The 23,664-nt window shown below is 41.5% G+C and overlaps 1 protein-coding gene across 1 annotated transcript in view; it reads left to right on the top strand.

Moving 5' to 3' along the window:
* The window catches only part of KCMF1 (potassium channel modulatory factor 1), a 75,165-nt gene extending 56,313 nt beyond the window's left edge, over window positions 1–18,852 (top strand). Inside the window, exons 4-7 of the mRNA XM_032352641.1 lie at window positions 9,777–9,878; window positions 12,584–12,758; window positions 15,297–15,579; window positions 18,229–18,852. Coding sequence (XP_032208532.1) covers window positions 9,777–9,878; window positions 12,584–12,758; window positions 15,297–15,579; window positions 18,229–18,490 — 822 coding nt within the window. The 3' untranslated portion in view covers window positions 18,491–18,852. The remainder of the gene's footprint in view (window positions 1–9,776; window positions 9,879–12,583; window positions 12,759–15,296; window positions 15,580–18,228) is intronic.
* Window positions 18,853–23,664: the final 4,812 nt, after the last annotated feature.

A 23,664-nucleotide genomic window follows, 5' to 3' on the forward strand; every position in this document is an offset into this window, starting at 1 on the left:
AAGGACCTTTAAGTCATTTTTAATGATTCAGAATAATCAGTATTAGCTGGCATTTATTAATATTTAAGTAGTTGTTTGAGTGTCATAGAGCACAAAATAGAAATTATCATCACTGTTGTGGCAGTTTGTGTATAAACAATTATATGCATTTGATCTCTAAATTAAACAAGCAGGAAAGTATTAGATCAAATCTGCAAACCAGATTAACATTGGTAGATATGATTTATGCATGAGAGCTCTGAGAAGTGCTACATGTTTTAAATTGTCTATAGGACTTTTGAGACTTACTATCAAAATATCTGTATTTCAGGGGCGCCTGGGTGGCTCAGTGGGTTGAAGCCTCTGCCTTCGGCTCGGGTCATGGTCCCAGGGTCCTGGGATCGAGCCCCGCATCGGGCTCTCTGCTCAGTAGGGAGCCTGCTTCCCCCCTCTCTCCCTCTGCCTGCTTCTCTTCCTACTTGTGATCTTTGTCTGTCAAATAAATAAATAAAATCTTAAAAAAGAGGGGCGCCTGGGTGGCTCAGTGGGTTAAAGCCTCTGCCTTCAGCTCGGGTCATGAGCCCCACGTTGGGCTCTCTGCTCAGCGGGAAGCCTGCTTCCTCCTCTCTCTCTGCCTGCCTCTCTGCCTACTTGTGATCTCTATCTGTCAAATAAATAAATAAAATCTTTAAAAAAAAAATCTTAGAAAAGAGAAAAAAACTTTTAAAAAATCTGTATTTCATTGAGAGACCATTTTGTTTTATTTTTGTTATTTTTTTAAAGATTTTATTTATTTATTTGACACAAAGAAATCACAAGAAGGCAGTGAGGCAGGCAGAGAGAGGGGGAAGCAGGCTCCCTTCTGAGCAGAGAGCCTGATGTGGGGCTTGATCCCAGGACCCTGAGACTATGACCTGAGCCAAAGGCAGAGACTTAACCCACTGAGCCACCCAGGTGCCCCTATTTTATTTTTTTAAGATTTTATTTATTTGAGAGAAAGGGGGCAGAGCAAGAGAGAGAACACAAGCTGGGTGAGGGAGTGCAGAGGGAGAGGGAGAAACAGACTTCTCTCTGAGCAAGGAGCCCAATGCGGGGACGTGGGGCTCAATCCCAGGACCCTGGGATCATGACCTGAGCCAAAAGTAGGTGCTTAACTGAAGTGAGCCACCCAGGCACCCCAAGAGACTATTTTGATATGTATGTATATAGAACTAATTTCCTAACACATTTATTTCTTTATTAGGGGCAATAATGGTGGAGTGAACCACAGTTTTTATAAATCTTCTAATTTAATTTTATATGCTTTCTTAAATACTCTAATTCACATTTACCCTTTTAATTAGATAATCAAAAAAGGTAAGCATTTAAAAGCCAAATATACATTAAAAAAAAAAATAGGCTTTGACTTCTACTGCTTGCATTCTTTATCAAAGAATGCAGTTGGATGCTGTCTGCTTTTGTGTGAACTAACAAGGGTATTTTATTTAATAGTAGTGGAGAAATACATAGGATTTGAGAAATACAGTTGCTATAGGCAACCATGTTATCACTGCTCAGCTGCATTCAGCTAGAGAAACTGTAGAAGATTAGGGTTTGGTACTTTTTATCTTTTGTGCTTTTTGTTGGTTTTGACCCAAAACACTTTCTGTTTTATAAGTCACCTTTTTCTATCTTTAGTGTTTGGCTGTCTTTGCATATTTTGAAATAATAGTTATTTTGAACACATTTATTTGTTTAAAATCAGATAGATCATAGTACTTTCCATTTTAAGGGTGATACAGCCATTAGCATCCCAGCAGATTTTTGGGTTGTGAACCGGGGAGGAAATGATAGGAGACACCTATCTGGAGACAGGGGTTCCAGGTTTGTTCTGGGATAATCCAGTATGCATATGTTAATGATGTTTTTAAGAGATGTTTCTATGAGAAATCAGTTTCTCAAGATGATATGAAAACCAACAAGAGAATTATGAAATTATTGAGAAAATGAGATAATAGCTTTTCTAGGAAGGTATCTGTGCCTGGTATTTGAGAGGCTTTTCATTACTTTCTACTTTCTCCTATGTTGAAGTTGAATTAAAATCAACTTAGGGGAAGAGAGATCGGCAGTTTTCTGAATGGAAACAATGCCTAACGTGCAGGGGGGCATTGGCTAAGACAGCAGCTGTCAGACACATTCATTTTGAATTCTTCTTTTCTTTAGCCACTGATCTGGTTTCTTCTTTGTCCTCTGAAGTGTTGGTTTGTCTAGTTCAGTGTCCAAACAGCTAATTTCAGGTCAAAGAAATGTTCTGCAGGATTTGTAGGAAGATTTGTAGGGAAGATCGTATAAAGATGGAGCTCTCTGGCAACTGTTGGCAAATTACAAGGTGGCTCAGAAGAGTTTTTCAAGCGGGTTTCAGCTTTGTCTCTTCTCCCCTCATTTCTTCTTTTCCTGACCTACCCCTCAAATTTAAACAGATAAAAACAAAACAAAACAAAATAAAATAAAAACAATAAAACCACAAAAACTGATTAAAAAGATTATTTGAAGACAGGGCACTTGGGTGGCTCAGTCGTTACGCATCTGCCTTTGGCTTAGGTCATGATCCCAGAGCCCTGGTATCAAGCCCCACATCGGGCTCCCTGCTCAGCAGGAAGCCTGCTTCTCCCTCTCTCGCTCCCCCTGCTTACGTTCCTTCTCTCGTTGACTCTCTCTGTCAAATAAATAAACAAAATCTTTAAAAAAAAAGTTATTTTTGTAAATGCCCTTTGGACACCTAACTTGAAACCAGAGCACAGTGAGCACATAGGTTGGTAGAACACAGCATGTGGTGAAGTTGATTTCAAAGCTAGCTTAGGGAAAGCCTGTGTAACCTTATGTTAGAAAGTGAGTATGGTATTAAACAACAGGGGAAATTCTTTGACTTAAAATAGTGTTTTGGGGCGCCTGGGTGGCTCAGTAGGTCTCAAGGTACTGGGATTGAGCCCCATATTGGGCTCTCTGCTCAGAGGGGAGCCTGCTTCTCCTTCTCTGTCTGCCTGCCTCTCTGCCTACTTGTGATCTCTCTCTGTCAAATAAGTAAATAAAATCTTAAAAAAAAATAATAAACTTGTGTTTTTATCTTCCTTGTGATTACAGTGTGTGTGTGTGTGGCAGGGAGGCAGACTTGCATAAGGATGAAAAAATAAATAGCTTTTATGAAGGTAGTAGAGCTGTGGCATGATTCTTCACTGTCTTTTTTTTTTTTTTTCCTTTTAGGATCTTATTTACTCATTTATTTTATTTAGAGAGCACATGTGGGGGGAGGGGCAGAGGGACAGGAGAGAGAGAATCTCAAGCAGACTCGGCAGGGAGCCCAATGCAAGGCTCAGTCTCATGACCCTGAGATCATGACATGAGCCGAAATCAAGAGTCAGACGCTTAACTGACTGTGCACCCATACTGCACTACATCTTAATTTTGCTCCAGAACCCCTAACTCATCAGATACAAGAGCAGTACCTTTCAGCTTTTCAACCATGATTAATTTCACACCTTGACCCAGAGCTATAGTAGAGGAAAAAAACAAGGAATGGGGGAAAGGAGAAGGAAAGTTCAAGTGATGACTGGACAAAAAGCAAAGAAACAGGAGAATGGGGGCTGTAGAAAGGTGTACGTGAGAAAAGGTGTGGGTGCCTGAGAAAAATTAACTGAGTTGTTAAAACGGGAAGAGGGTGAGGGGAACCCAACATTTACCCCACTTCTTTGCCTTCAGAAGGATAATGTCAGAAGAAAGTCTGTTTTAGATCATTCCTGGGTCAGTTACTAAGGACAGCTTGGAAAGGGAGATCTTTACTGGCGTTTCTCAAGATTAATGTTCATGACTCTGAATATGTCTCTCCAAGTATTAACCAAAAGCATTACATTTAATATGTAAAGTGTGAAATACTGTTTCCTGAAGTACCTAAATCGTGGAGTAAGGCACAATGGCTGTTACCATAACAACCTTAAAATAGGGCCTCATCCCACACGAAACTTTATGGGACATTTTTTTTTTAAGATTTTATTTATTTATTTGCCACAGAGGGAGAGATCACAAGTAGGCAGAGAGGCAGGCAGAGAGAGTGGGGGGAAGCAGGCTCCCTGCTGAGCAGAGAGCCTGATGTAGGAGGGCTCGATCCCAGGACCTTGAGATTCATGCCTGAGCTGAAGGCAGAGGCTTAACCTACTGAGCCACCCAGACACCCCTTTATGGCACATCTTAAGACCAAACTACCTGATTTGACAAAACTGGAGAATAACACAGAATAAGTCAGAGGGCTTTATGACTTTACATAGGCTTTGAAAAATGGATATGATTTCAAAAAGTGGACAGAATGGGAAAGAAAGGCATTATTCAGAGGGAAGAGACAACACGAACTAAGATGGGGTGTTGAGAAAGAAATGTAGGAAGTAGAAGGGATGGTAAGGCATTGAATGTTGTGGAAAATAGTGAGAAATAAAATGGAATCAGCTGAGCGAGGCCAGATAATAGAGAACCGTTAAAGCCAGAACATTTGTCCACTTGGGTTGGTGGACAGTCAAGGGAAGGTTTGGCATTTGTACAGAGGAATAACATTATTTTCTCCATCATCATGCCACACACGTGGGCTGTTATTTGGGAGTGGAGGATGGTAGAATATGAGTGATTCTGTAGTTCTTTTGAGACAGGATGAGCCTATTCAGGATGATTGTGTGGATGAAAATGAATCCAAGAAAGGGCCCAAAAAGAACTGACAGAGAAGCTGTGCTACCATAATAAGATCACGGTTGCCAAAGAAATGGTGCATCAAACATTCGCTGTTACCAGAAAGTAACGATAGAATACGATAAAGGGAAACTACTGCCTTTTTTTTTTTTTTAAGTTTTATTTATTTATTTATTTGACAGAGAGAGGGAGTATAAGCAGGGGGAGTGGCTGGCAGAGGAAAAAGCAGGCTCCCCACTGAGCAGAGAGCCCTAATCGAATAGGGGCTCCGATCCTGGGACCCTGGGATTATCACCTGAGCCAAAGGCAGCTACTTAAGCAACTGAACAGCCCAGGTTAAGCGGCTGAAATCACAGCTCTTGAACAAATACTCAAAAGAAAGTGTTTTTCATGGAGCTAAAATTAGTCAGATAAAAGAAATAAATGAGTTTATCAAGTTTGTGATCCAGAAACTTAGTCGAGAAATACCCATTGGCAAGGTAGTTGCTTCTCTTAAAGTGTTTGCTGTTAACAAGAAGCGTCGTCTCCCAGAATCTGAGTTCAAGGGCAGTTTCAAGTGGTCTGGGAGGATGATGCTTCCAGGTGGGTAGGTCAGCCTTACGGTAGAGAACCGGTCTAGCCCTTCCCCAGCACCTTGAATGGTTTTGGTGCAAGACCCATCTCACTGTGGTGCTGCAGTCTAGCTTCAGATGAAGCCATGTGGTATGTGGGGCAGAGAGGCCGGTTTTTTAAATGCATTTTTCTTTTTTCCTTTTTTCTTTTTTTAAATTTAGGATTTTATTTATTTTTTTGAGAGAGAGAGAAAGCCTGAGAGGGGGGACGGTCAGAGGGAGAAGCAGGCTCCCCACAGAACAGGGAGCCCAATGCGGGACTTGATCTTGGGACTTCAGGATCATGACCTGAGCCGAAGGCAGCTGCTCAACCAGCTAAGCCACCTGGGTGCCCTTAAATGCATTTTTCTGTAGCAGTGAACAGAGCGGGCAAGAAACTTGTTATGAGACCTATCCCCCCAAAAAAGGAAAAAGGGAGAAGCGCTTACCACATCTTTTATTTTTGAAGTGCTGCGCAGCGGCCAGAGAGAGAAGCCCTCCACGTGAGTGTATGAGCTCAAGAAAGAAGCTGCAGGGAATGTGCACTTGCTTCAGACTAGTTGGCGGTTGTATGGGGAAGAATGTGTGGAGTTCCTGTTTAAAAACAAAAACCAAGCATGCTGATTTTAGATTTTTTTTTTTATATATAGATATAACCTGTCACAGGGAAAAATGTTCTATAAATGTAGTACTGAGCTGGTGTGTATGAAATAATGGCTTCTGAGGCTGTGGGCTGGACGTTGGTGACCACTGGTGTTAAGGATCCACGCTGGCCAGGGCGCCTGGGTGGCTCAGTCAGTTAAGCATCTGACTCCTGGTTTCAGCTTAGGTCTTGATCTTGGGGCTGTGAGACAGAGCCCCACGTCAGGCGCTGCCCTCAGTGCAGAGCCTGCCTAAGTTTCTCTTTCCCCACGCTGACAATGGTTGCTTGCTGGCAATCATGCACTGGGGCCATGTGGAAAATTGGAAACTCCATTATGGTTTTGGCATGGGATTTCATCTCAGTACATTGATGGAAGCTTCCAGAGGGCTGCACATAAAAAGCAGGACTGATGGTGAGCTTCAGTAGTGAGATGAAGCAGAAGACGAAGACTCAAACAATAGCAAAGACAAGACTGCAAATAAATAGCAAGGACATTTGTGATTAAAAATTTGAGCAAGGTGGGGCGCCTGGGTGGCTCAGTTGGTTAAGCAGCTGTCTTCGGCTCAGGTCATGATCCTGGAGTCCCAGGATCAAGTCCCGCATTGGGCTCCCTGCTCAGCAGAGAGCTTGCTTCTCTCTCTCCCTCTGCCTGCTGCTCTGCTTACTTGTGCTATCTCTCTGTCAAATAAATAAATAAAATCTTAAAAAAAAAAAAAAAAAAACCCGAGCAAGGTGATATTAAGTAAAGCAGCGTACCGTGTTTTGTTCCACAGGGTAAATATTTCTTACTTTTCAGTACCATTGTACATTCAATCTGTATTTGCCAAATTGATCTAATTATAAGATAATTGGGACCCTTGTCAAAAACATAGATTTTCAAATCTCCTAGAATCAGTTTTCAGGCATGGGCCTAGGGAACTGTATTTTTAACAAATGCTCCAGATGAATTTATATACTCAGCCAATTTCAGGAAGTACTGAGTTATGCCAATTCAGTGTGCCTGAATGTTGGCAAGTTGTCAAACGTTAAGCTCATGTGTTACATGGAATTTTCTTGTTCAAGTAATAGATGTTACTGTATCATGTGGCAGTAGAAGTACGATAAATATTAATGTTGACGAACTCATAATATTAGAGTTTAAGATAAGGAGTTTTTAGAGTTTAAGAGAAGCTTATCCTTTTTGTGGAATTTTCCTGTCTTACAGAGGTATTAGGTATCACCATGTGGAAATAAAGACACACACAAAACTAAACAGTATTCCACATCCTAATCTCAAATATGCTTTTCTAGTTCATAGGAGACTATCGATCCTGTTAAGGGCATTCTTAGTATGCTTGGTGTACTTTCCCATTCCATCTTCCTTCCAGGAATGCAAATCCTCAAGGAGGCTTTTCTCATCTAAGAACACTTGCGTGTGTCTTCAACATACTGAAACTTCTATGGCGATATTTGTGCAGTTAAAGTTGTACATAGATTTTATCCAAAGGTCAGCCTAAAGGAAATACCTTAAAAGGAATGTGGCTTTTCCTCTTAATGGTTATTACTTTCTTTGGATAAAAATCTTAAAGTTGCAGTCTGTGGGGTTGTAATAAAACTGTACATAGTCCAGTACCTGTTAAGTGTTGCAAAAATATCTAAACTGGTTTATTTGTTTGATTTTTAAATAACTAGTGGTGGTTTCTGCTTCTCCAAACCCGTTGGTCTTTTTTTTTTTTTAAGATATTATTTATTTATTTGACAGACAGATCACAAGTAGGCAGAGAGCAGGCAGATAGAGGAGGAAGCAGGCTCCCCACTGAGTGGAAAGTCCAGTGCAGGGCTCGATCCCAGGACCCCGAGATCATGACCTGAACCGAAGGCAGAGGCTTTAACCCACTGAGCCACCCAGGTGCCCCCCTGTTGGTCTTTTTGTTATAAGTAAGTGTGGTCACAGTTCCCAAACAAGAAACAAATCACACTGTCTTGCATTTCTCAAAAACTATTGACTATCCAGCCAGGCAAGACAGAAACACACAAGAAATAAGTGTACCAGACACTGCCTTGCAATGTCACAGCACAGGATAAAAACTAAATTCCTAAGAAATAGAGTTGGGAAGTGGTAAACTTATGAACAGTTACAGTTGCTTTTCTCTCTGACAGAGGAAAGAATGTCTGACTACCTTTCTGGCATCTTCTAAGAAAGGCACACACATGTCCATCTACTTTTCTCTTCATTTCCCCCACAGGCACCTTCCTTTGTGATACCCCTGCCCCCACTACTTCTTTCTCACTGTCCTGCTAAACCTAAATGTTATTTCTCATGAGCATCTTTAGGTTTTCTTGAGGAAATGTCTCAGACTCCTGAGGCAGATGGAATCAGGACAGCTGACTGGGCATAAGAGGAACTGGGATCAAACCAGAGTCAGACTCTCAGGGACTCCTGCTTTCTGGTCCAGAGAGGACAGGGATTTGTGTTGGCTTAGGCTCTTTTTTTTTTTTTTTTTTTTTTTTTTTTTTAAGATTTTATTTATTTATTTGATAGAGATGACAAGTAGGCAGAGAGGCAGGCAGAGAGACAGGAGGAAGCAGGCTCTCTGCAGTGCAGAGAGCCCGATGTGGGGCTTGATCCCAGGACCCTGGGATCATGACCCAAGCTGAAGGCAGAGGCTTTAACTCACTGAGCCACCCAGGCGCCCCAATTGGCTTAGGCTCTTGCGGTCAGTTTTCCCTTCCGTATCCCAGCGTGGGCTTTCCAGTTCTCACCTTGCCCATGCCTCCTCATCTCCAGCGCTACTCTCGTCTTCCCTCTGCCATGAGCAGGCAGCAAGCTCAAGTGAGTGCCTGAGTCTTACTCCAGGGGAAAGAATTGAGGTACAGAACACATGTACTGGCAAGATGAATCACATCCCATCCTCAGCTCTTCCGTCCCTAGAGAGACACAAGCCTAAAAATCTGTACATTTGCTGGGGCTTCTTTTGGTTGTGCTGCTTTGATTCAGATCTTTCTTCTTGGCTCTGTTCTCTAAAGTTCTTCCTAACCCAAAGCTTGGCTGCCACTCTTAGAACATCATCTGCCCACTTGGATTTCTAGAAGAGAAAGGGCCTTTCCACTGAAACTGCCTCGGTCTTTCAGTCCTTCCCCTCTTCTCCTTATTTCACCACTTCCCTTGAAGCTGCTGTTTCCAAACCAGCATTCCCAACCTGTCAAGTCTCCCCTGAGCTCTGCCTCTGTACGCACCATTTTATCCCTCCTTTGTCCTGTCCCTTGCTTCAAGGCTCACGGGAAGTTGGTCTTCCAATCCTTGGCCTTTTGTTACACCCCCATTTTCCCTTGGAAGTCCTGTTCATGAATGTATAGAGCACATTTGCTTGTTAGTAAATATTGTCTTGGTATTTGAGTTTGTGTAGTTGTGTTTTAATAAGAGCTTTGCTGTCACGTTAGGAGATTGGTCCTCTAATCTAGCTTACTTTGAGGACACGTATGTCTCCGTCTTTACCATTTAAGACCAGATTTAGTCAGATGAGAATGTGCACTAAATAGCACATCTTAATTTTTTTTTTTAACATCTTAAAATTTTTTATGGATACTATTTTACTAGACCATGCAAATGCATTGGCCAGGCTGTTAGAAGGCTTTGCCAGAGCTCATGTTTGAGCTGTTTGTTGAGAACTGTTATTCTGACCCTGAGAGGTGGTCTGTTTGAGTTGAAGGACCAGCATGGACAGACTGTAGTCCATAGGCCTCTGGTGCATCTGACGAGTTCACGGTCTCTACTGCGTTTGTGCCTGGTTGAAACTCAGATTTAGTAAAATATTAATCCAGAAAGATGTCTGATCATTATTCATCTATTAAATCTGCTTTCTTTTCTTTTATTTCAGATTTGTCCAATATGTGCAGCATTACCTGGAGGCGATCCCAATCATGTCACGGACGACTTTGCAGCTCATCTTACGCTTGAACACAGAGCCCCTAGAGACTTAATATCCTTTTAAGAGGCAAGAAGGAATACAGTTGTTTGTAATGTTTGTTGTTTTGGTTATTTTTAAGGACAGTATCCCTGAAGAGAAAAAGTAACCTCTGAATTATGTTAATTTGACCTTTCCCAAAAGTGACTCAGTGTTGAGATGCAGTTTACTTGTCTTGTTGTGTGCTGTGACTGTCACTTGAGCAGTGCTTATTAACTGAAAGTTGCTCATCATCTTTACTTCATTACAGGCAGTTTTTTTTAAGACTATTTAACTGGGTTTAAGTTTTCAGCAGGGTGTTTTCATACAAAAGAGGAAAATGCTAAGCCAGATTAGAATGTAAGTAAATATGAAGAGAATTTACTTGCTTCCCCTCCATGTCCTCTGTTGCCTTATCCTGTTACCGGCGGGTGGTATGATGAGCAGGGGTGCATGTTGTGGCTGCTTTCCCTTTTGGAGTCCCCTTCTCCAGAGACCACCATTCCCCACCCAGTCTCCGAGTAGGACAGCATAAGGTCACGACCAGCTCCAAAGTCCTTTCCCACTTTCCTTCCTGCTTCCGCTTTGCAAATCTATCTCAGCCGTTGCTGGTGATGTTCCCTGTAATCCAAGAGATGAATGGCCTACCAGAGTAATTAAGATTGTACATTCTGTGCTTCTTGTTTCAAGTTCTGAATTATTTTTCTTTGATTATTATCTATTAACTTAGGAATCTGTTTTCATGTAAAGGTTTCAGTGTTCATTGCAGTTTGAAACAGTTCAAAAGCTAATCACTACTTTTCTCTTTGCCAGACTTTATTCTGATTTCCTTTGATTGCCTCCCAGCAATCATAATTCAACCTTAGTCCTATTGAGGAAGAAACTGGTTTAATGGTTTTCTCATTCCACAGCCCCCATCCTGTCCTTACAGTTCCTAATTTTCTAATTGGAAGTATGGTCCCTTAGAGTTAGGGGAAGATGGGAAAACTAATGGAAAGATAAAGACATGGAACCAGCCTAAGAAATTAGAATGTCAGCCAGACCTGAGCCAATCAAGGGGCTAGTACTCACTGAACAGAGGAAACCACTTTTCCTCTCTCCTAAGTGCCAAGAGCACTGAAAACATAATGAAGAAAGTGTGTGGTTTGGTGGTGGTGGTTTTGGTTTTTTGTTTTTTTTTTAAGAGAATAAGAAAACCCAGATGGGCCAAGAATACTTAAGTCTTTGAGTCACTTCACTTCACATTTTACATAAAAGAACCTTATAACAATACCCAGAGGGTTATGCTTGATTGCTGTTTCACTCTATCCTCATGAAGAAGCTAGGCAAAAAAGCTGTTATCCTGAACTTTTTTTTTATCCTGAGCTTTTTCAGCAAGTTCAGGGGCTTCTAGTGAAATTGGTTTCCATTCAGTAGAATGTCTCACATCACCTGCATTCATTTTTGTGCAATTTTTACAAGAATCTGTGGTTATCAAGAGATTAAATTATGCAAAATATAAGAATAAGAGGAGGCATATATTACACTTTAGATTCCTAATGAGTATTACCATGAGGTTCTGGAAAACAGAATGTTGACATTGCAGTTATCCTGGAAATATACTGATTTTTCAGGTACTTCAAGTGCTGCTGTGGGGTGACTTTATTTGTCGTGAAGGCGCAGCTTCTCTTCAAGCCTCATAAGCACCAGAGCTTTTTTCTTTTCGACTGTTCTGATGGAACTCTTCCTAAAGTGTACTTTTTACACCTTGATGCTTTTAAAGGACAAAATACAGTGATCATGACATCACTTTTTTAGAACGCGAGCATGGTCCTGAATACCATGGTAAGACAGTGCACATTCCCGTGGCCCTTGAGGGCTTCCTGGAGCCGCTCAGCCTGTCCCTCAGTGACTCCACAATCATCAGCTGAAGACTGGGAAGCCAGCAGAACGTTACTCTGCACGATACAGATGTTCTGTGTGCTGCTTTGAAAGAAAAGTCTTATGATGAGAGCTGTCTTTTCCCACACGTCTGCCAGCATGGAAACACAAGATTGTCTTCATGAGTTTGGGCGGCTGTGTGCTCTTCAGGACGTTCTTTAGTTTGAGTCAGCTGCAGAAGACTGGGGGGCAGGAGGCTGCTGGCAGTGGGACTTGTTGGGAACTGTGGTATTACTCGATGTCCACTTCTGCAAGAAAATCAACTCTAATTTTCTGTTTTGCAGCAGTGAGGACAGATTAAAACTAGTAACCAAAAGGAGTCTTTTACTCCTGAATTTAAATTATTCCTACTGTTCTTTTCTCATTATAGATGATAACTGAGATCTGATTAGCACAACTCTCCTCAGGTATTAAAATTGACGCCTCTTAATTCTGGTTATTTCCATGTGAACATATATGAAATTCAGTACTGAGGTCACGGTATGGAGACGCCTCACCTGGGTGTCTTTCGCCCCATCTGGTTATTATAGCTGGAGCCTAGGAAGAAATTTCCTCTTGCCTGGAAAGCCTTTTTCCCCTTCAAAAACATACACACACATACAGTATATCCACATTCACTCATTGCTTTCTATTTGAGAGTCTTTTTTTAGAGTTAATAGCCCTCATAGATATGGTTGTGACATCTGCATTCTAAATTAAATGTGCTATTTTTAAATGTTTACAATTTAGGAAATCTGCATATCTACCTAGCAAAGGCTCAAGTGATTTTTTTTTTTTCTTTCTGTGAAACATTTGGGTTCTTTTCTTAACTTTGGAGTTATGATGAATCGAGTGGTGTTCGACATGTACGTAGAATGTTTCACCCTGGCCGGGGATTAGGAGGTCCTCGTGCTCGTAGATCAAACATGCACTTTACTAGCAGTTCTACTGGTGGACTTTCTTCTTCTCAGAGTTCATATTCTCCAAGCAATAGGGAAGCCATGGATCCTATAGCTGGTAAGTTAGTTGCACGTTCATAAAGGAAATGGCCTTTATGGGAGGGGCCTCGCTTTAAAAGTTTTTGTTGGAATTTGTGGGTGGTGGTGGTTGTTGTTGTTTTTTAGATTTTATTTATTTATTTGACAGAGAGAGCGAGAGATGTAAGCAGACAGAGCAGCAGAGGGAGAGGGGAAGTAGGCTCCCCACTGGGCAGGGAGCCCAATGCGGGGCTCAATCCCAGGACCCTGGGATCATGACCTGAGCTGAAGGCAGTTGCTTAACCCACTGAGCCACCCAGGTGCCCCTGGAATTTGTGTTTTTAATTTCTCATTATGCCCCTGTATTCCTTTGCAAAATTCCCCTCCTTTTTTTTTTTTTTTTTTTTAAGATTTTATTTATTTGACAAAAAGAGATACAGCGAGAGAGGGAGTACAGGCAGGGTGAGTGGGAGAGGGAAAAGCAGGCTTCCCACTGCACAAGGAGCCTGATGAGGAGCTCAATCCCAGGACCCTGGGATCATGACCCGAGCCAAAGCAGATGCCTAACGACTGAGTCACCCAGGTGCCCATAAATCTTAGAATTATAAAATACTGTAAAAGTAGACAGTGTAAAGTAGTTCATAATATTCTGGCATTTCCTTAAGTATATAGAGCAGAAGATAATAAGAAATGGTTCTGTTTGTGGCCTCTGTTGAAACCCAAGAAAGTGATACAAGATTTCAGAGTTGAAAGACCACCAGAATCCCATGGTTCAACCTCCACAAGCACACAGATAATAAGACTAATTGACACAACTAAAGAATTAAGCTTTTCTCATAGAAGAAAGTAAAGTAGGAGTTTCTCTGTTCATGGCCTTGATTTGAGAACTATATTCTTAGGGAACATACTGAAAAGTACATGTTAGTAGCTTAGAAAAATCTTATTTAAAAAAACAACATTTGAACATGTAGTTCATAGCCAAGTCCATCAGGTCTAATACATGGCCAACCTGGGAAGCCAGCAGCGGAGCAGAGGGGTTGGGAGTCAAAATGCAAGGTCAGAAATCACGGTAGTCTGAGACTGTAAGACACAGGAAGGACAGACAGGCAGTAAGACCCTGGCAAGCCTGTACAAGTACTGAAATGGGTGCACATGGTGGAATATGCATCTGGAAATTGTGATGCACCTTGTGGGACACCCTGAAACACTGGTGGATGTAAATCTAATGGCAGCTAGGGACAGTTTTACTCATAAAGTGTTCTGAAAAATGTACAGATGTACAGATATAAAATCTGAATTCTGAATGTGCTGTGGGCATTTGCACATGCGGTAAGCCCTGTAAACTGAGCTTTGGGAATTTTAAAAAATACTTCTTCGTCCAAAGGGAATATTTACCTGCTGTTCTTGGTAGCAGGCTCTAAAAGTTAATTTCTAGAAGCAAAATTCAAAAGAAATTCTGTCCATTCAGTTTTCTTTGTCAGTGAAAATCAGTTTATTTTAGTGCTGGACTCTATGAAAGAATGATGTAAGAACCCTTGGGATAGAACAACAGCAAGCAAGAAAAAACAGAGATGTAGCCTGTTAATGAGTTGTAATGATGGAGAGCATTTGCCAGCCAGGGAATGTCTGTGCGGCAGACGTCGATCACATGTAAGCTAGGGAGAACCTCCCCCCTCCAGAACACACATACACACACACACACACACACACACACACACACGTGCCCACGCAAACAAGGCGATTCCTGCACCCAATTTAGAATGAAAACTCAGGGGCAGAGGTCCACATTGCCCTTGATGAGTACAGCCTTATTGAAACAAGAGTCTGGATTGTGGCAGGCCACTAACTAAGCTAGTACAGTCAGGAGCCCGTCCGCCTCACTGGGCATTGCCAGTGCTACTCACTGCAGTGGTACGCTGGTACTCTGAAACGAGAGAAGGCAGAGGCGAGTGGTGCAAGGAGTCACGGATAGAATGATCCAGGCCTCTTGGATACAGTTCTGACCATCATTCAATCATTGCATGAATGTTAGAGGCCGACTGTGTGTCAGGCACTGTTCCAAAGGTTGGGAGTATCATAAATGGTAGACTCAATCCCTGCTTTCAGGAAGCTTGTGTTGAGAGGATTTATATTGTAATTGCACTGGCAGATGATCACTTTAATTTACTGAATACGGAGAGGAAGTGTAACTAAATTAGTCCATTAAGCAACAATCTGTTATGTTTTACTTAAGACAAAAATAGTTGTATGTGGGCTAGTTGTATTTGCATTCCCCATACACAACAGCTCCTACCTCTGGTAGGCGTTCTGAAAGATACTGCGGGGCGCCTGGCTCACTCAGTCGGTAGAGCATGCATCTCTTGGTCTCAGGGCTGTGAGGTCGAGCCCCACGTGGGGTATAGAGATTACTTTAAAAAATAAGCAAAAATAAAAGGTATTGAGCTCTAAGCTGAAACTTTATGTTGCCATGGATACCTGCCTATTGACAGTCATTTCCATGTTCCTCTGAGTGATCTTTAGCGTTTTGTTTTCCACACTATTTTAAGGAGACATTAATCACCTTCATTTCCATTGGCAGAGCTTTTATCTCAGTTATCAGGAGTGAGACGTTCTGCAGGAGGACAGCTTAATTCTTCCGGCCCTTCCGCCTCTCAGTTACAACAACTGCAGATGCAGCTGCAGCTGGAACGGCAGCACGCCCAGGCAGCACGGCAACAGCTGGAGACCGCACGCAACGCAACCCGGCGTACTAACACGAGCAGTGTCACCACTACAATCACACAATCCACGGCAACAACCAACACGGCTAACACAGAAAGCAGTCAGCAAACTATCCAGAATTCCCAGTTTCTTTTAACAAGGTATTTCATTTGTCGGTACAGCTTCGTTTGAGAAGTTAATGTTTCATTAAGCACTATACAGTCTGCAGTGATCTTTTATCTTTTGTGCCTTACATATGTTCTTGGAGATTTGGCCTTTGATCAGACCCTTAAAACTCCCAAATCTGATCGAAACTGCATATTCAAGATTTCCCCAAGAATATGAAAAATAATGATTATGTTTGTGGTCTTGTTCCAATAATAAATTATTATCGAATGTGAATTTTTCCCCCCGTGTTGCCTATAAAACTGAAACCTAGGAAAAAACTGAAAACCAAAACACCATATCATTATGTTTTGGGGACATATTAGGTCCATTTATTGTCATAATTAACCATGCTTTTTTTTAAATTGCCCATTTTAGCTGTGAAATATTAAAAGGTACAAAAGAGGATTTCATAACATAGTAGTTCTTTTCTGAGAATTTCCAAAAAAGCAGGATTTAAATTCTTATAGTTGCCACAAACAAAAGTGGTTTTAAAAAAACGCTTCACCATGGTGTAAAAAATAATACACACAGTAGATGGTTTTACTGGATGGAACAGTTACCTGCTTCTGAAAACTACCATTAGTCACCACATACGTTCCTTTCTGTCATCATTTTATGTCACTTTTAAGAATATAAAGGATTATATTTTAGAAGAAGCGGTGATGAGTAGACTTAGGCTCAACAGGTAATGAACTTGGACCTATCTGGGTCTTTAATGGAGCAGAGAAGAATATAAAGTATAAACTATGAAGTGAAGGAGAAAATTCGTGTAATGTATCAGTTATCTCCAGACAGACAGCAGAAGACAATATTATTTCTCTGTGTATTTATTTTATGTTATACCTTTTCACATATCTGTTAGTGCAATGGCACATATGCATAGTTGTAAGTAATCTGTTGTGGATGCAGAATAAAAAATGTTTGCAGACCTCTGTATGGAGCCCCAGTTTGCCACTCACTAGTTTGGACCTTAGGCAAGTCACTTAACTTCTCTTAACCTAAGTTTTATCATCAGTAGCCCCTGAGTTCTGCCTCTTGAGAAGGAGGAACGTTTTGAGGATGAAACAAAATTTCAGTGTATGTATGGTCTGTCTCAGTATCTGGCATATAATAAAGGCCCAGTTAATGGTTCCCATTATGATCATTGTTACGGATCTAAGGAAGAAGTGTCAAGTGGGGGAATATACCTTTGGGTTATGTCTGCACAGTCAGTAACTATGCTGAGTTATGACCAAAAGTGTTGCTTCAGCTTAAATCACAAAGCCACCCTGCTACTATGTAACCTTACCTGTAAGCACCTACCAACTTGCCAGAGCCAGATACTGCCCACAGACAGCCGACCTAACTATGTGTATCCACTGATAGTTCACAGAGCTGTGGATGGAGTGAACGTCTTCAGAAAAGACATCTTCCCACCCTTGACCTATTCTTTTTTTTTTTTTAAGCCCCAACTCAGTGGACTTGATTTGGGATTCTCTCTCTAGTTACTCTGCACCAGACACCCCACTCCCAGGGGATGGGATGGGTAGCCTTTGAGTTTCCTTCCTTGGATTCTGGTTGTACCTTCTTGAAGAGTCCTCTCAGTCATCTGGTACAGGACATTGCACAGTACCTTGCAGTCTGCAGACTACTTTCCCCATCTTTCATTATATCATTTGATCATGACTCACATGATCTATTTTAGGCAATATTTCCCAAAAATGTCTTCTGGGACTTGATATGTTATTCTGAGGAACATATATAATTATTTATGTTCAGTTTTTGTTTTTGTTTTTGTTTTTTTAAGATTTTATTTATTTACTTGACAGAGATTACAAGTAGGCAGAAATGCAGGCAGAGGGTTGGTGGGGGGAAGCAAGCAAAGAGGCCCAATGTGGGGCTCGATCCCAGGTCCCTGGGACCATGACCTGAGCTGAAGGCAGAGTCTTAACCACCCAGGTGCCCCTTATGTTCAGTTTTTTCCCTGATGAAGAATTTTGGGCAAAACTAAGTAACAGAAGTAGTTTATTTATTGTTGAACTTCTCAGAACTTTAAATATATTAACATGCATTATGAATCTTCAAGGCAAGAGAGCTTCCAGGCTGCAGCGTTTCCAGAGAAAAAGCCTGGTCTCTGGTTACATAGCCATTACATGATGTATGTAGAGCCCAGGCCTTATCTTTGGCCCCTTTGACCAGGGACTGTTCCTGTTCATATTGCCTTGGAGCTCCTGGTGGGGAGATAGTTTCGTTTCTTTTCTTTTCTTTTCTTTTCTTTTCTTTTCTTTAAAGATTTTATTTAATTATTTGGGAGAGAGAGAGCATGAGAGGAGAGAGGTCAGAGGGATAAGCAGACTCCCTGCAGAGCCAGGGAGCCTGATGTGGGACTCAATCCTGGGACTGCGGGATCACAACCCAAGCTGAAGGCAGTCGCTCAGCCAACTGAGCCACCCAGGTGCCCCGGGGGGATAGTTTCTTTGGATCCAAAGGGTGACAGTATCGCAGCATAATGAAGGTGACAGCTTAAAGCCAGGCGTTCCAACAGTAGGTTTCAGAGTTTGGCCACCTGTAAAGCTTGCACAGGATCAGAAATCGTCGAAATTGACCCTGCCATCATTCTTTGCCACTTTACCAATAAGATCTTTTCTTTTTAACTCCCGCAGGTTGAACGATCCTAAAATGTCAGAAACAGAGCGCCAGTCCATGGAAAGTGAGCGCGCAGACCGCAGCCTGTTTGTCCAAGAGCTCCTTCTGTCCACTTTAGTGCGTGAAGAGAGCTCGTCCTCCGACGAGGATGAACGGGGGGAGATGGCAGATTTTGGTGCTATGGGCTGTGTAGATATTATGCCTTTAGATGTTGCTTTAGAAAACCTAAATTTAAAAGAGAGTAATAAAGGAAATGAGCCTCCACCACCTCCTCTTTGATGACATCCCAATTCGCAGACAATGTCCTCTGTGCTGTATTTGCCAATGAAAGTGGACAACAACTATCTTGGGTTTGTTTGGTGATTGTAATTTCAGGTCTGTCACTCTTGTTACATTGTGTACATTCAAAGGAAGAGAGAAAATATATATGATAATCATTTCCACTTAACTAATTTTTACTTCTAGCAGGTAAATGTAGGTAGCAGTGCAGGGGTGATCTCTGCTTCCTGTACCTTGACATGCAAAAGGCTCTCCTAATACTCCACATTCAAACTGAAGAGGAAAATTGAAATCTCTAATGAAGCTGCTGTGTGTATTTATGAATATTAATGAATAAAAACTGCTTGGATGGTTTACCTTAACTACTGCATGAGGTTTTTTGCAGCGTGCATGAGTTTTAGTGACCTTGTTATTTAAAAAATTAAATACAAGGAGTAAAACTTAAACAAACATAAAAAGCCCAAAGCTTTCCTGAGCATTATTCAATGGTTACGCGGCAGAAGAGTTACACGGCGAAGTAGCTTTTGAATAATGTCCGCCCGAGTCACCTTTCTTGTGTGCCTCCTACGCACAAAGCCAGCTCTGCAGCCGAGTCTGGGGGTCGTAGCCAGGGGTCGCACTCTGCCTTGTGTGGCTGTCCTGTCGCCCTGTTAGTCATCCTACCTGTGTGGAGCTCAACCTGTCTCTTTTTAAACTCATCTGTAGAAGACACACCAGTAAAGCGACTGTCGGAATCTGCTGCGGGGCGCCCGTGTGCCCTCAAAACAAAGCCTGTTCATATGTGTTTAAAGTTTTTACTTGTTGTGGTTGTTGACAATTTTTTTCAATTGTTAAATATGTTTTATTCAGGTGTAGATGAATTTCATTTATTCACTGTTCAACGAAGTTAACCTGAATTATGTTGTCTTTGTTTTTGAAAATCTCACATTCTCAATCATATTTTGCGTTATTTATGTACTTGCTTCATAGTTTGCTGAGACAGATCAGATCAGGGGAGCTTTGAGGATTTGCCTTCCCAGATTTTGTCAGTATATCACAACCAAATTCTTAATGCTAACTCTAGCACCTTTTATTTATTGGGTTTTTTCTGGCATAAAAAGTAAAGCCTTTTAATTGAATCATGCCACCTATATGCCTATATTATTAATCCTATGTGTAAAAAAAGTGTACAGCTTTTTGGGGTTTGTTTTGGGTTTCGGAGGGGCCGGGATATTTTTTATTTCCTGTTTCAGTTTTTGTGCATAGACTTTCACAATAGCTCCAAGGCAGGGACAGCGGGTTTGGGGGTTGGGGGGCAGTTTTTGGAATGTAAATTTAGGACTTTTAAAAAAGGTGCGCACAGCTTCTGATAAATTTATAACTAGACTTAACCTAATCATGTCTTGTTCCAGTTCTCCTTTCTCAAGTCTCCTCTCTTTCTCCTGTCGTCCTTTTCCTTTCCCATCTGTGTTTCTCCGTGCCTCCAACATGACAAGCATACAGACTTGAACACCCTCCGGTGTTCTTCCGAGAACTGTGAAGTCCATGTTCGTCCAAATGTAACCAAAAAAGAAGTCACCCCACATGTCTAAAAACTGTTGCTTCTCCTCCTCTGAAACTTCAGACTCCAACAACTTCCAAATATAATAGCTTTTGTTTTCTTTAGTTTCTGTGATGGAAAATGTTTTCAAGGAAAATTTTACACCAGGCTTCTAGTTATACTAGAAGTCAAGTCCATTAGGGATTTTCTTTTTTTTTTTTCAATTGGTTGTTGAGACGTTTCAAAAACCAGTTTTCAAGCTGTGGTCTTTTCAAACACATCTTCTGCACATAAGTCACACATTTCAATAAAGCATTTTCAAGACTGTTGACCACTTGAATTTCTTTGCTGTTGGTGAATTAGCCTAACCATTATGCAGGGACAGTATTGTATCTCTAATCCAATAGATTTTTTTTTTCCTTTTTATGCGAAACGTGGAGGTCCTCATTTTGTGTGAATGCATTGCTTTGGATGTGAGAAACAGGAATTGCCAATAATGTGCTTTCCCTTTTCTGCACAAGTCCTGGGAAAATGTAAGATCCTTCCTTTTTTCACATGGTTTGAGGGAACAACTGTAAGTCCATTCAGGGCAGTTTAATTTAGATGATCAGTTGAACACTTCAGCAGACCTAAAGGTTCATAAGATTCCATCTCATGTAGAATACTGTATATTAATTATTTTTTACCAGATATTTTACAAATACCTCACCTCGTCCTGTATGTAATCAATAATAATGTATTTTAGGCTAGAAAGACACAGACTATCAATATAAAAAATATACTTAAGCCCTTCAAATTCTTGTGTCCTTTTTCTTCAGTTTCTGAATTAACATCATGCTGTTGGATTTATTGAATAAAAATAATTACAAAGATTTTGAGATACAGGGGACAAAATTCAGTATACCATTGTTTGTTACTACTACACCCTCAAATTTCTAAGGACCAGATCCTGATTTTTGCAGGGTTTTTGTTGAGTTTTTAATATGTAGGGCATAAATTGGAAGTGTTCTTTCTGTAGTGCTTGTCTCTACTTCCTGGTTGGATATAATTTAAGTCTTTCTGCTCAGGGTGTTCCAGGAGTTTAATGTCATGACTCATAGAGAACCCCAAAAAATTGATAGTGAAGAAGAAGACCTACAGAGAATGTTGGAAACTATACTTCTTTCTATTTCTGTGTGGATTATGGAGTAGAAGATACAGTGTGTTTAAGAATCCCAAATTAATTCCTGCTAAACCATCATTGTGTGTAGGATAGCGATAGACATTACACTCCTGGATATTTCATCATGGAGAACGATGGAATTTGGAATTTGAGATGTAGAATCTACCTCATTACTTCCTCAGATTGTTTTTCATTCATATTTCAGCTATTTTGAACAAGTAGAAATACCTATGCTTTCATAGCTGCAGTCGTAAGATTCCATTTGTGTGGTTGGCTACAGTGAGATACGTGGACGTGTATTTAGTTTGTATTGTTATTTATTTAATAGAATTGGAGCCTAGGTTTGTTACTAAGGAATAGTCAATTCTTCCATTTACTGGACTCAGGTTATATAATAGCCCTTCTCCCTATGGCACCCCCCCTCACCCCCCCCCCCCAAAGAAATGTAGCTTAGGATAGCAGATACCTTATTACCATAAGAGAAGTAACAAAACATCCATCCCATTATCTATTTAAAGCAAATAAAAGGTGATTGAGAGGAAGGGTAGCAGAAGGAGGTGGTTGGAGGAAAAGGGTCTTCTGAATGGGATCCCTGCCCCTGAAATAGATTGAGTACAATTCTAACGTAAGTGGAGGCTAATCTGGGGAGCTCTGCCCTGTGGGCCTGGACTGCATGAGAACAGTATACCAGAGGAGCTGGCACTAAGAACTCTTCAACAAATGCATCTGTCCTTTGGAGGAAAGCCTGCAGCGACTTTTGTAGGAAATATCTTGGGTTTTCAAAGTCTATGCTCGCAGAGTTGCCGAGGCACACGCAAGCTTCATTCCATGTACGGTAATAGGTAAACATTAACTCTTGGTTCTGTTTTTCGGCCTATCTCTGCTTAAATATTTGCTCTAGAAATAAAATAGATGAGCTTGGGGAGTTCCTTATGTAAGGAACCCCACAGCACATCTCAGATACAGACGTTCATTGTCACTCCCTCAACTTCATTAACATTCAAATGTTCAAAGAGGACTGAACTCCACGATGTGGGCCCAGATCAATCCCACATGGCATTTGAGGCCCCTGTTGCCAGGTGGGTTGTGCCCTAGTCAGGGTCCTCAAATTACATGGTAGGGTGCTCCCTGCAAGCCCGCGGGTCTTAAAAAGTCAGCTGAACTGTACAGCAATGGATAAAGGGTCAATCAAAAAGCCCTGCAGTATGATTTTGTATCCCCGAGGCTGCTCCTTGGCATACAGCTCGTGCACAGACCCTACTGAGTGCGCATGGGGATTTGAAAGGCCTGTGGGGCATGTGCACAAACCCCTCAAAGGACTGCCTTCCTCAGGCCTAGCCTGACAAGTTTCTTCTGGTCTAAGAGGCCTTTAGTAATCCTTTACAAAGCACCAGGGACCTGGTCCTCACTTTGTTTCCTGTGTAGACAGTTGGTTGTGGCCTGTGGTTTGATGGCTGCTCTGTCTCCAAAAACCAGGGGCACTGTCCTCCCAATCTTATCTACTTTTTGAGTTCTCAGGGGGTACAGAGCTTTGGGCTAAGCCTAAGCATCATTGACAACTTGCGATTTTTACAGACATTTCCCCGCAAGAGAATTTTTCAGAAACAATTTCCTAAAAGAGCCCTTCTCCCTCTCCCAGCTGGGGGGGTGTCTCAGGGTCACCAAGCCTGTTGGATTTGGTAGGTCAGGTGTCCAATCGGATCTGGTGTGTGAGCTACTGCTTTAAATCTTGCTGCCGGATTTGAGCATGTTCAGAATTCTGCTGCACACAGAAAAACATCAGTCTGCACTTAATAGCAAAGCTGGCACAAAACAGTTGGGATGTCCTCTTCTGTAAGTTGGATGGAATCCCAGCTCTCTCTTAAGATGTTCTGACCGCACCCCGCATAAAAGGTTTACTTCAGGTGGAAGCAACCATATTCCTAGGATAAGATTTTGTAAGCCTCCTAAATCAGCAAATGGACCAGGTCACCGGGAAGCAGGCCTCAGCCACTATCTCTAGGGACTGAAGACTTCATTATTATACCCTAGTCCCATTAACTATTCTGACCAGACTTGAATGCCTTTTATCTTGCCTATGACAGACTCTCATGGCAATTAACAAGACACTAGTTTCACCAATAAAGACTCATTTTGGGGGGGCATGTGGGTGGCTCAGTCAGTAGAGCACATGACTCCTGATCTTAGGGTTATAAGTTTGAGCCATGTTGGGTGTAGAGATTACTTAAAAATAAAATCTTCAAAAAAAAAAAAAAATTTGGATATGCAGTATGCTAATTAAAGTCTGTTGAATTGCAAAAGAGCATGTTGGAGCTGCCATTGGAGTATGGCCCAGTTGGATGGCAGCCACCTTGTTAGCTGACTTCTCTCAGAATTAAAGCTACCTTGGAAAATATCACACTGAGTGTACAGTAGAAATTTAGAATAAATTACAGACATTACAACAGGCTCCCAGACTACACTGAACCCTTATATGGATTATCTTTTATAACA

This window comes from Mustela erminea, chromosome 7, assembly GCF_009829155.1.
Source record: "Mustela erminea isolate mMusErm1 chromosome 7, mMusErm1.Pri, whole genome shotgun sequence".
Classification (NCBI taxonomy): Eukaryota; Metazoa; Chordata; class Mammalia; order Carnivora; family Mustelidae; genus Mustela; species Mustela erminea.